The following is a 12,109-nucleotide window of genomic DNA, read 5'->3' as shown; positions in this document are numbered from 1 at the left end:
TAGAGGAACCCCTCTCACCAGCCCCCCGGTCCTTGTGATCCTCTGCTGAGCGTGCTCGGGTTTGTTCCTGTGCACAGCTGTGTTCCTTCACCTGCTGGTGCCCCAACTGAGTTCACGCACAGGTGTGGTTTTCACACACCTGGTTTTGGATCCTTGTAAAAGAACTGCTTGGAGAGGTAGTGTTTTCTAGTATAGATATGGCTGCAGGACTTGGGCTTAAAGCAAATTGTTATTTGAAGCAAATTGATTAAGGTTACTTTATTTTAAAAACAGATCAACGTTTATATTTTCTATCATAGCCTTGCAATTAACGTTAAACTGATGCACAGACTCACTCTCAGCCTGTGTTCTCCCTCCAGGCCTTCACGCTGGTAACAGTGTTCGCCCCAGCGGGCTCTGGGAGGTGTGACGGTCATGCTGAAATGCTCGTCTGTTCTTACACTTATCCCTAGGTGTTCATACAGGCCGAAACAGGACGATAAGGTGAGTGATCTTTGGTTTGACCCACGTAGATATTCTTTTCAACTTGTGTTACCAGAAACCATGGCTTTTGTACTTATATTGCTTCCTTGATATTTCTAACTAAAGCAGTACTAAACTGTTGTATTTGATATAACTGTATCTTCAGTATAATCGGTAATAAACAGATTTATTTTCTTTAAGGTAAATTCAGATCACTTTCACTATCAAGGCACAGCAGTATCATTTATATGGACTGCTCTACTGTCTCATTCCTGTGGAGCCCCATTCTGAGTAATCATAGAATTACAGAATGTAGTAATTTAAGTTTAAAGGGACCTCAGGAGGTAATCTGGTCCAACTACCCCCTCAAAGCAGGGCTAATATTGATGCTAGATCAGGTTGCTCATCCAAACATAAAGTTTTGATCTTAAAAACTTCTGTAGGTTTTTAGTAAATCTTCCTCTGAGGAAACAAATACAATCCTTGTACTTTTGTTGATGTGATCCCACATAGCTCAACTGAAGCCACAGGAATACAGGAGACAAAACTTCTTGGTTACCAAGTCCTTGTGGAGTTCTTCCAGATCTATAGCAGCCTTGAGAATAACAACATTATTCATACGTTTCAGTTTGCACTTGGAGAAGAACTCAACACTGTGTATTTGGAGCATCTCTAGTCTGAGGCTTCTCTTAATCAGATCCAGATTAAAAAGCCACATGAGGGAAAAAAAAAAAAAAAAAAAAAGAGCCTCAGAAAAACAGGGGGTGAAGAAGGCTGTTGACTTTGTTACGGTACATTTACTCCAGTGATATTTTAGATGAACATGTTAATAAGAATTTTTCCTGAACAGGTATGCTTCTCTAATTAAAGGCCAGCAAAAGGGAGGGAAGGAGGAGACTCTTGTTAGATATTGAGACGGAGTAAAAAAGAGTTAAACTGATTGTACTCTCCATCCAATGTGGAGATCCTGTCCTAATCATTGATTTCACCACATTTAAAGTCATAAAATTCTGGTTTTGTTTTAGATATATAATTTAACTTCTCCCTGCATTTCATATGAAGAAATTGCTGAATCCTTACTTTATTTTCTGTAAGTAGGATTCTACATTCACTGCTTGTAACTGCGGGCAGAATGTAACCATCTGCATTTTAGCATTTAGAAAATGTTAAGATTACTGAAGTGTATGTTTATTCTTTGGAAAGCAGATACAGCAAAGATATCTGCATTGAATTTTTAAAATGACCTTAATTTAATACCATTTGCTTTTCTGTGATACAAATCCTTCATCTTTCTAAGAAGTACCAGATTGTGTGGTTTTCTAACTGAAAGTATGATATTTTGTTAAGGGTATTAAGCCTTATTTTAGTGGCCTTCAGGCATTAGTTAAGTGATTAATGAAATGATTGTGATCAACAGAACACAAATATGTGGCTTGGAAAACTTATTCTAAATGTATTTCCTGAGTAAGAGAAAAGCAGTAATGCTATTTTTTTTTTCCTTTGCCGCCTGTTTTAGCCAATTAAAAATCAGTCAGGGCAGTGCCTATTTCATTAAAATTTCTAATCTTTTCCAGATTCACTGACTGCTCATAAGAGCTACTTCTTTCTGAAGCCGCAGTACATTTTTTTAGAATGAAGAGCACAGGACGATTGTATTCTGTGATGTTTCCAGAGGTAAGTGATAGGGTATTTTGGAAGACAATTTAGTCTTTATGCATTTTAGCACCAGCCTGATTCCTGTTCTGTGCTGGCTCAGTCGACCAGGCTGTGGGTAGGTAGAAACATGTGTGGGTTACCAGCTGCACGATGGAGGAGGCAACAGCTTCTCTCTTTGTGGCACTGACTGGTGCAGTGCAGGCTCCAAACTGCATGATGGCAGAGGCTGTGCTGGATCCATCAGCACTGTGCCTGTAGCCCTGAGACAAGTCCCTTATGCTAAGCCAATCAACCTACTCAGGCACTGAAGTGAAACTTGAGCTTAAATGTCTCCCTGAAGCTTAGCAATAGTGATCAATATCAGGAAGATCAAGCACTGCAACTCCTTGCATCCAAAAAATATCCTCAAGATAGTTTTTTATGCTACCACGTCCTTGCATGAAATAGTATTGCTAACCAAACACAACACTGTCAAACAATATATGCATGAATGAGCTTGCTGGAAAAAAATGATGGAAGTTCTTGATACAGGGAATTCTTGCATCTTTTCAAATTAGGTCTTTTACAGGTAACCTGTCAATATGAATTTCATGATATAAATGTCACCACTTCTAAATTTTGTGCTTCATTTTAAATGTACACAGATTTCTTTTTTTCACTCTGCTGGAGCTCCTTAAGATGAAAATGTGAGTTCTGCCTTCCTCAGAGATGACTGTTACTCATGATTAGCTGGAGGAGCTCAGGCATGCACAACATTTAGGCACACCACCACTCACATTGGAAGGGAAATGCCTTCCCCTGCTTCTGAGCATGGATGTTGAATAAGTATCATTCACTTAATATAGTCAGCTTGGGAATTCAATGTTTACCATTAAAATAAGCAGAAGTAAACCACTATGTTTAAAAGCATGAAAAGACTTTATTGTAAATTAGACTGCTTGGTACACACTGTGCAAAGGTTAGTACAGAGGCAGAGCACAGATGCTTTCGGCTCTGAATTTTTTGTTAAAAGTCATCTTGTTTGTCCATCTACAGTAGATGGACCCTAGCAGCACATGTAAAATGCAGGGAAGTTGGGACTAGTTTCTCTATTAGCTATGTGGTGCAAATGCACTTTTTAAATCTTCTTCCACAAACTGAGTTCTTTGCTTGTTTTGTTTTTTTTCGAGGAGACATTTCTTCTCAGAAAGAGTGGAACGGGTTGCCCAGGGAGGTGGTGGAGTCACTGTCCCTGGGGGTGTTCAAGGAAAGGTTGGACCTGGCGCTTAGGGACACGGTTTAGTGGGTGACATTGGTGGTAGGGTGATGGTTGGACCAGATGATCTCAAAGGTCTTTTCCAACCTTAATTATCCTGTGTTTCCTGTGTTTATTATAGCTTGTTATAAAGTTGTTTGTATGTAGACACATACATGCAAACGTGTGTCTTAGGAAAGCAAACCTAGACATTAAGAAACACCCAAATCCAAAGCGAATAGAAAAGCCTGTAAAACCTAGGGAGACTCTGTCGTGTCTGTCCTCTGTATGCTGTGTGGATTCTTACAAGTTCTTTCGCTGATTTTTATGTTAGACTTGCAAATTTCTGTAACGTTTCCATTTTCAAATGAGATGTTAGGCAAATTGTTTCTGTCCTCGTACAACGCAACCGCTGCTGCCTTCTGTTGGGAAGCGAAGCGTGGAGCTCTGTTCCTGCTCGCTTCCCAGGTGTGTTTTTGTTTTAATGGCAGATCACCTTTACCACACGGCTCCTCTCTCAACGCAAACATCCCCTTCCCCTCACACCGGTACCGGTTGTGTCTGAGCAATCCGACAAGGACGTGCCCGGAGAGGGGCCGGGCGAACGGCGGAGCCGAGGCCTGAAGCGGGAGGAGGGAGAGAGGGAGGCTGCGGGTCGCGCTGCCGGGTGACGGCCCCGGGTCACCGCTCGTCCCCTCCCGGGGCTCGGTCCCGGAGCCGCCGCTGCCCCTTGGGCGGGCCGGGGGGCGCCGCAGCCCGGGAGCGGGCGCTGGGGCGGGGGCGGGGTTCCCTGCGGGCAGGGCGGGCGGCGATTGGCTGCGCCGCGGAGACTTCGCCATTTATGGGCACGGCCCCGCGCGGGGCAGCCGCTGCTCCACGCCGCCGCCAGCCCCAGCGCCCGCCCGGCCCGGCCCGGCCCGGCCCAGCCCAGCCCAGCCCGTCCCGGCGGCGTGCCGAGAGCTGCGCGCGCGGGAGGGGAGGGCGGGCTCGCTGCCGCCACCGCCCGCCCCCTGCCTCCTGCGGCCGGGCCGGCGCTCAGCGGAGCCGCGGGCAGCGCAGCAGCGCGGAGCAGCCGCGATGGTAGGCGCGGGGCCGGGGGGCGGCGGGGAGGCGACGGGCTGGGGCTGGGGTCGGGGTCGGGGTCGGGGTCGGGGTCGGGGCCGCCCCCGCGAGGGGCCGGGGGGAGCGCGGCGGCCGCACCTGAGGCGAGGCTGGCGGCGGCTTCGTCCCGCGGCACCGGGAGCGTGCCCGGGGGTGACGCGGCCGTGCGGGGCGGGAGGGCTCCCCCCGAGCCCTGCCCCGGGACACCTGCCCCGAGCACAGCGCCCGCGGGGCTGCCTCGCCGGGAGGCAGAGCTGAGGGGCGGCGGTGCCCGGGGGTCCCCAGGTGCCTCACATCGGCCTCCAGGAACTCAGGGAGCGACCTTTGCTCCTCGGCGCGTTACCTCGCGGATACCTGTGGTGCCTGCGGACTTCCTGGTAGGAGCTGGGTGTCGTGCTCCGGGTTATCGTGTCGCTGATAACCCGTCCAGGCAGGTAGGAGCCGCGGCACAGGTCATGCAGAGACATCTGCCTGCTGGCACTGCGCTGGGATCAGCCTGTCTGCAGCACAGCTGCAGCGGGGGCCAAGAATTCCCTTCCGAGGAAGGGCTTTAATCACGGCGTAGCTCTCATAAATGCATGCAAATAATTGGTAACACACTCAACAAATGTTACTTTATCAAGCTAAGAGAGTTAGTTTAGATATCTTCTAATTAGAAGATATTCTCTTCTAGGAACTACACAGGCAGTTTTTGCCTGGCTCGTGAACAGTACTTTTATGGTTCTCCCTAAGCAATCATTACAATCAGGACAGAAAAGATTGATGTTTTTAAAAGCACTGCTTTCTCTAAGACCTATACCCAGACGATTGTTTGATAATCCATTAGCAGGTGGTGTTTTATAATGTAGCTGGCAGAGGGACTGTCTGACAGGATTTCTAATGGCTGCTTACGAACATGACTCACGCTGCTGTCCTGTAACTTTGCACTCTTCTGTGCTGTATAAAAAAGTAATAATAATGTTGTTTCCCTTATTTTTGCCTTGACAGTTTTGATTTGTGTGTGGGGGGGGGTGGGAGAAGTCACCACTGACACCAGTGGCAGGTTCACATGCTGATTTTCAGGTAGTTTGATGTAGCAGAGTGCACAAAGGTGGTGACCCCAGGGCAAACGTTCCTTCTCTTTCAGCCTCTGCCACTGTGCATTGCCCTCCTTGGGGCTGCTGGCAAGACCGCAGCTCTGTGCAACTTAGCGATGTGCATGCACTTTTGTGCTGGTTTATTTTTAAGCCAGGTCAATATCTATATCCGGTTAACAGCGTGGTTTCGGGAGGAGTTCTGCAGTCATGGAATGGGTGAGCATTTTTGTGGCCGTACACTGCAGTATGACGTGGGAATGGGAAAGAATGGCGCAAAACTGTGTTAAAGCTGACAGCGTTAAGGAACATTGATGATGGTTGGGATTTTTATCTTGAAACATGTTCCTTTTGTTTATTTTTTACTTTTTTATAATTTTTTAAATTCAGAATCATAGAATGGCTTGGGTTGGAAGGGACCTTAAATCACCCGGTTGTACCCCCCTGCTATGGGCAGGGACACCTCTCACCTGCCCAAAGCCCCATCCAGCGTGGCCCTGAGCACCCCCACAGTTGGGGCAGCCACAGCTTCTGCGTGCAGCCTGGGCCAGTGCCTCACCACCCTCTGAGTGAAGAAGCCAGAGCTTCTAATGGTTTAGCTGCAACTTCAAAAATCTGTATTGTGCTAAGCATAAAGTTGTTCCAGTTCGGTCATGGACTAGATCCTTAATATTTGGGAAACCTCCCAGCAAAACTCAGCTGAAACTTTCTTGCATTGGCACATAAGATCAGGTGAATTTTCTGCAGCTTTTGCTTTTATGCTATGAATTTGAAATTATTTTCACTTGACCGTCACAGTGCAATTAGATAATTCATGCTGTTGCATTGGAGGGCCTACCAGAGGATATGTTACTTCGAGTTGCATGGAGAATCTGAATTGAGCTACAGAAATATTTTTTTTAAAGTCCTGTCATAATGTGTTTTAAGGTCTGATCTTAAACCTTGAACTTAAAGTAGTTCCGTGGCTTTCAATGATGGATTATTCCCATGAGCACTGCCACCTGGCTCTGGCTTTCTCAAGGGTAAGATGTTGGACACTAATGAGATAACATAATACTGTTGGTAAGGCATAAACTGCTACCATGGTTATGTAAAACATCCCAACAGCAGCTCATCAGTGATCAGCTTGGCTTGCTTTTGTACGATGTGTTATACATTAATTTTACTGAAGTTTGGTACCAATTTGTTACCTGTTACCACTTTGTCACTGAGGAGAATGAAAAGGGAGGGCTTTTCTCCAAGAGAAAGCAGCTTCAACAGCATCTGGAGTATCTTTGAGCAGAAGATATCAAAATCAAGCCAGGGTTTTCTATTTCACTCATGTCAAGCAAAAAACATGTGTTCACATGTTGCCTTTAATCAGCTTTTCAATACAAGCATTTTGCTGTTGTGCTGCAGTCAGAATGTGTGTTCTCTGGGCATGTTTGGTGGCTTCCTGTTTCCACCTCTTCAACAAAGGTGGAAGGAGAACTGGTTGATTTTTCTCTGTACAGAAGTTCAACATAACTTGATATGAGTAGAGGTCGGATGTTTATAGCTCAATCCAGCAAGATGCTGGGGAGGTCTTGGTTACATGTAGTGCTCGTGAAAGTCTGCAGAAATGAAAATGGCTCAATTACACTGTGTGGACTTGCTAGGCTTTAGGATTTGGTCCTAAAAGAGTTTGTGTGATGTTAACTGGGACCTTATACTGTCTTAAGCCACCTTCCTGTAAGAAATTCACAGGCAAGACACCGATGCTTAGAAGGGTGCTTTTCCGTCTGGTGCTGCAGACAGTAGCATAAGCTCAAACCTTGCTCTCTGCCAAAAGTGGAATAGTAGAGACAGTAACAGCATGTGCTTTGCATTATGACTAGAGGTGCATTCATGGAAAAATCTTCCAGCTATATGGTGTTCCTGTCTGGGAGATACATAAAATATAGTAACACAGTAGCGTGTTCAATAGCAAAACTGGTGATTCATACTTGGTGTGTTACATTGAGTGCATGCTTTTCTCTGCCTCTTTCTAGTCTAGACCTTTGGAGCGGTTTATGGATATACTGTGGATGTTAGAGCACTTCTCAGACAACATTAATGTAGGTGGAACATTGCCCAAATGCGGCTTTTGCAGCTGATTGAAAACTGAACATGTAACTCGATATGTACGTACATCCTAAACATTTTCCTCATAAGTCTTTTACTTTCCAGAATTACTTTTTTTTTTTTTTCCTGTCCGCGCATAACTACCTTATAGTAAAGGAAATGGGGTGAGAACGCCATTAGTACTGTGTAACTAAGCTCTTTACAGCCACTTTGTTTAACTTGAAGTATGAGGTAACTTGTCCTTGTCCTATTGCCTAGTCTTTAAACCTTGCTGCATAAGAGTGAGGGGAAAGTTGAAACAATCTTTTCAGAGCTGTTGTGACAGTTGGCCGGTGAAAGGTTGTCAGGCTGAACTCATCAGCTCCCAAAAGGTTCTTAGTAAAATCTTAGCAGTAACTTGAAACATTACTTGAAACATTAAGTAGTTGCACATCTCTTCTGAGAATTTTCTCAGCTACTCTTGTGATGATTTTAAATATTTAATTTTCTTTCAGCAATACCAATTTGATTTCTTCCCAGCTTCTAGGAGTTAAAAGATGGTGTAAAAATGACATTGATTTAAAAGATCATGCATTGCCTTATCCAAGCCACAGCTCAGAACGAAGTTTTTTGAGTTTTTCTATTCCCAGTGTCAGCATAAGGAATCAGAAATGCCTGTGTGTTTAGGTTTGGCATTTAATACAGTATGCATGTATTACTAGTGTATATATAATGAACATGTAAATAAACATCTTTGGAGCTACAAAAGAATCCTTTATAGCAGTAAAACCTAATTAGTTTCAGTTGTTGCATCTGATGAGGAAGGGAATAGAAAGGTAAAAGGTAATCTTGCTTGCAAAATTGCTGGTTCTTGTAGTTGCTTTGCCAAGGACCTTGGGTAACCCTAGGCATGATGCTACTGTGGTTAATTTCAAGGGTTCTGACATAAATTGCTGTAGTTGTGCTGTGAGATGAGCCTGTGACCTGGCTTACTGTGTCAGCTTATTAGTTGTCAGATTTTTTGCTTACCCCTTGGTTCTGGTTGCTGCCACAACACATGGCTTATAAATGACAAATCTGCTTTTATTTTTTTGAACCTGGACTGTAGATCTAGATGGTGTGCTGCTACTGGGAAGTGTTAAGAGCTCTGCTAAAGGGGATTTTGTTCCTAATTAAAACGGTTGTTCTGGGAGTTAACAGCTCAGAACTAGAGGGAGAAAATCAAAGCAGCAGTTCTGAGAACTGTGAAGAGTGAGTATGTTTGTTTTACAAAACTAAGTATTTGAAAAATAGGCCAGTCCCTCTGCAAACAGAAATCATGGGCACAGGCTTTGACAAGAAAGCGATGGCTTGTGCTATTGTTAGCTTTCTGAATGAAGCTGCTTTGTACTATATAATCAAAGTCTTATCTTGAATATATGCAACAGGGCCTTACATCAGCATGGAAGGCTAAAAACCCTGTGGGGAAAATCATGTAAAGTTTCTCTTAGACTTTTATCTGATGGACGTCAGTCACTTCCCCACTACCCTGATGTCAGAACAGCTTCTTGGCAGACTGATGCTAGTCACAAGCAAATAACCAGCATTGTTATTACCCCTGTGGAAGTGTCTTTTATTGCTTGGGAGTGGAGAAGTATTATAGATATGTGGGCTGCTTGGTCATTTCTGCAACCAAAAGGCTCTGTTGGCTGTTGTAGGTTGTTTGGCTTCAATTGTTTTCACTACATGGGCATAAAGGTATTTGTAAATATCTGAGAAACATGAGAGTAAACGAGAATTTTCTCCTTATCTTAAGATCTAAACCAAGTCTCTTTCACAGATGAGTTGTTCAGGCCTTGACCTCACCTAATCGTTGGGACCCTTGTGCAAGCTCCCCAGGCTCCTGGGGGCTGGGCTGTGAGGAGCTCTGTGCCTTCAGTCGTTCCTCCCCATGCTCCTCAGCCCATCCTGCTCCCTTCTGCGTGTGCTCTGGGCTGCGGATGGCTGACCTGCCCAGGAAGTGCGGCTGTTGCTCACCTCCTGACTCACCCTCAGCTTCCAGCTCTCCTGTCCTCCACCTACTGACTTCCTCCCCTTCTCCTGCCCCCGACCTCTTCGAAAACGCAAATACCCTTGGGGAGACCAGGTGTGCAGTCATGTCCTGGCAGGGCGGGGAATCCCTCCGCTCTGCTTCTCTAAGCTATTGCTACAGGTGGGAAGAGGTTTCTTACCTAGGGTAACGCATTTCTACATGCTGAACCTCACCCGTGTTATTACCCGTGTAACAAAATACACCTCATCCAGGTGTGTACCTAGCCAGGGAGTGACTGCTCCATGTACCACAGCAGCTACATCTAAGCTCAGGATTAATGGAAATAGCCTAGCAAGGGGGGTGGTCGAGTATCCATTTCCAAAGACAGAGGCATTTAATTGCCATTAAAACCATCAGTGGGTTGAGTTCGTCAACTGTCCACTTGTTTAAAAGCTTTTACTTGAAACTGCAGTTGTTCTTTTGAGCAGAGCCAGGGGAGGGCTGACACGGTTGGTGCTGACAGTGGGTGTTGGGGGCTTCCCAGCCTCGGCAGCAGTGCTGCTTGCTGGAAGGAGCACTTACGAGGGACTGTGCTAGTCTTAGGAATTGCCTGCTGACATAATTAAGCAAATTCAACACCTAAATGAACGTTAAAGCTAAGTACAGCAGTTAGCAGGTCTTCAGCGTGCTTCCTGCTTCTGGAAGTGTAGAAAGGACTGTGAAAGGGTGGGTACTCGGCTTTCTTGTCAGCTGGGTGATTCTTCAGCTGCCAGAAATGTCTCGGGTGAAAGCTGCTTCTGTCTGCCGGGGAGCGACGCGAAAGGTGACAGCACACCCCCCGGGGTGGGATGATAGCTATATATTTATTTAGCTGACTTCAGCAAAAAAAAAAAAAGAACATAAATACTTTAAACAAAAACATGTGATTCTAAAAGCTACTTTGATGCTTTGTTCAGCAGTCTGAAGTCTAAATAAAGTTTTTTGGCACTCTTCAGACAGGGCTAGCAGCTTTGTAGTGACTGGCTGCACTTGTTCCTGAGCAGGAAGTGTGGGGATTTTTTTTCTTTGCCAGCTCAGAACCACTCACTGAATCACCTTCGTCAGCTGAGCCAGCTGAGCATGAGTCCGCAACCAGTTCTTTGTCAGCCTTGTCTAATTTAAGTGTTGAAGAAACGTTCAAGTCTGAACAGTGCAGCCTGATATCACTTATAAACTATGGCATCTATGCTCTGGCAAATGTTCTTAACGCTCAGGATTTTAAATCTTTCATGCTCATGTCTTATGAAATAACATGCTGCCAGATGTTTGATCCGGCACCTAGGACGGTCTCCTGTTTTCAATCTGACATTCCACTGCATTTGTGAGGCTTTACATTCTAGGCAGTTTACCATTTCTTGCTGTTATTTTTGTACTGATTTATATCTTCTCCTGTGCTTTGAGTTGTATATTACTAATAACATAAATACGGAAGATGGAAATTGGGGCTCTTTGTCAGTAATGCATTTGAATTGCCAAGCAGTAGTCAAGAATTTCTCTTCTTTTTTTTTTTTTTTTTCCTGTCTTGAAGGATACAAGTCTGTACAATGCTGAAGTGCTTCCAAATCTGCTTTTGCAGTTAACCCTTAACTATTTGTTACTCCTAATTCTAGAGAAACACACTAATAGAAAGTTTATTTTTATTTCTTATAACAAATAATGCTACCAAGTCCATCAGGTTGCAATCCCTGTGCACTGATAGCTCTTCTGGTATGAAAGTACTCTGTGTGAGGTGGGTTGGTAGAAAGAGTCCAAGGATAAAAGGTTGTCCTATGTCTTGTAAATATTTATGTGTATTTACATAATTCTGTTAATTGGTTTTTGAGCTGTTGTAATTCTCCAACATGCACTGAATGCCTTTGGATTGCTTGGTTTTTGGAATACTGATTGCAGATGTTTTGGTGATATGCTGATATACTTAATTTGCTAAGAGAAAGCAGTGTTCTTAAGCTGCATTGAAGGAGTACTCTTTTATTAAACCTAATCTTAATGGCCATTTCATGGTACTCAAAGACAAGTGCATGGTCAGAGTACTTGTGTTTTCTCTCAGTATGAGAAGAATTTTATTTGTCTGTTTGCCTGTTGTGAAAGAATCTGTTTTCCTATACTGCACCCCGATTGTATTCCAGATATAGCTAAAGAAAGGGCAAATATGCAAATAAGTGCTTGAGGAGTCACCTTTCCAGTACAGGTATATTTAAATGGGCAGTTTCAAATTTTATGAGATTTGTTCTAGAAAGGATATAAAGCTACAAAGCAACGCATTCTTGCTTTCTGAGCAGAGGTACTAGTGGTCTACACAGTCTGAATTATGAAATAGTTCTACACTATCTAATAATTGCAAAAATTCATGTTTAATCACCTCTATCTTTTTTGGCACTTGTAAATTGCCTTCTAAATATGGATCAGGAGATCTGATGTTTTTTCCAGGAGCTAGTGATAGAACTAGATTGTCTAGGGAACAAACTAATTAAT

General features: G+C 44.3%; 1 protein-coding gene across 5 annotated transcripts in view; it reads left to right on the top strand.

Moving 5' to 3' along the window:
- MYO1E (myosin IE) overlaps nucleotides 1-12,109 on the top strand; it is a 159,303-nt gene that overhangs the window by 69,156 nt on the left and 78,038 nt on the right. For 2 of the 5 annotated variants that reach the window (XM_072043626.1, XM_072043624.1), the window contains exons 4-5: nucleotides 360-483; nucleotides 2,037-2,136. In XM_072043626.1, coding sequence (XP_071899727.1) covers nucleotides 2,095-2,136 — 42 coding nt within the window. In that variant the 5' untranslated portion in view covers nucleotides 360-483; nucleotides 2,037-2,094. Of the gene's footprint in view, nucleotides 1-158; nucleotides 177-359; nucleotides 484-2,036; nucleotides 2,137-4,038; nucleotides 4,433-7,077; nucleotides 7,095-12,109 lie in introns of those variants that run through there. The other 3 variants (XM_038184873.2, XM_072043627.1, XM_027467107.3) reach the window with 3 other exon arrangements.

The sequence above is a fragment of the Anas platyrhynchos genome, chromosome 11 (genome assembly GCF_047663525.1).
Source record: "Anas platyrhynchos isolate ZD024472 breed Pekin duck chromosome 11, IASCAAS_PekinDuck_T2T, whole genome shotgun sequence".
Lineage (NCBI taxonomy): Eukaryota > Metazoa > Chordata > Aves > Anseriformes > Anatidae > Anas > Anas platyrhynchos.
Note: the sequence above shows the minus strand (reverse complement) of the source record. Positions and strands in the feature narration are given on the sequence as shown.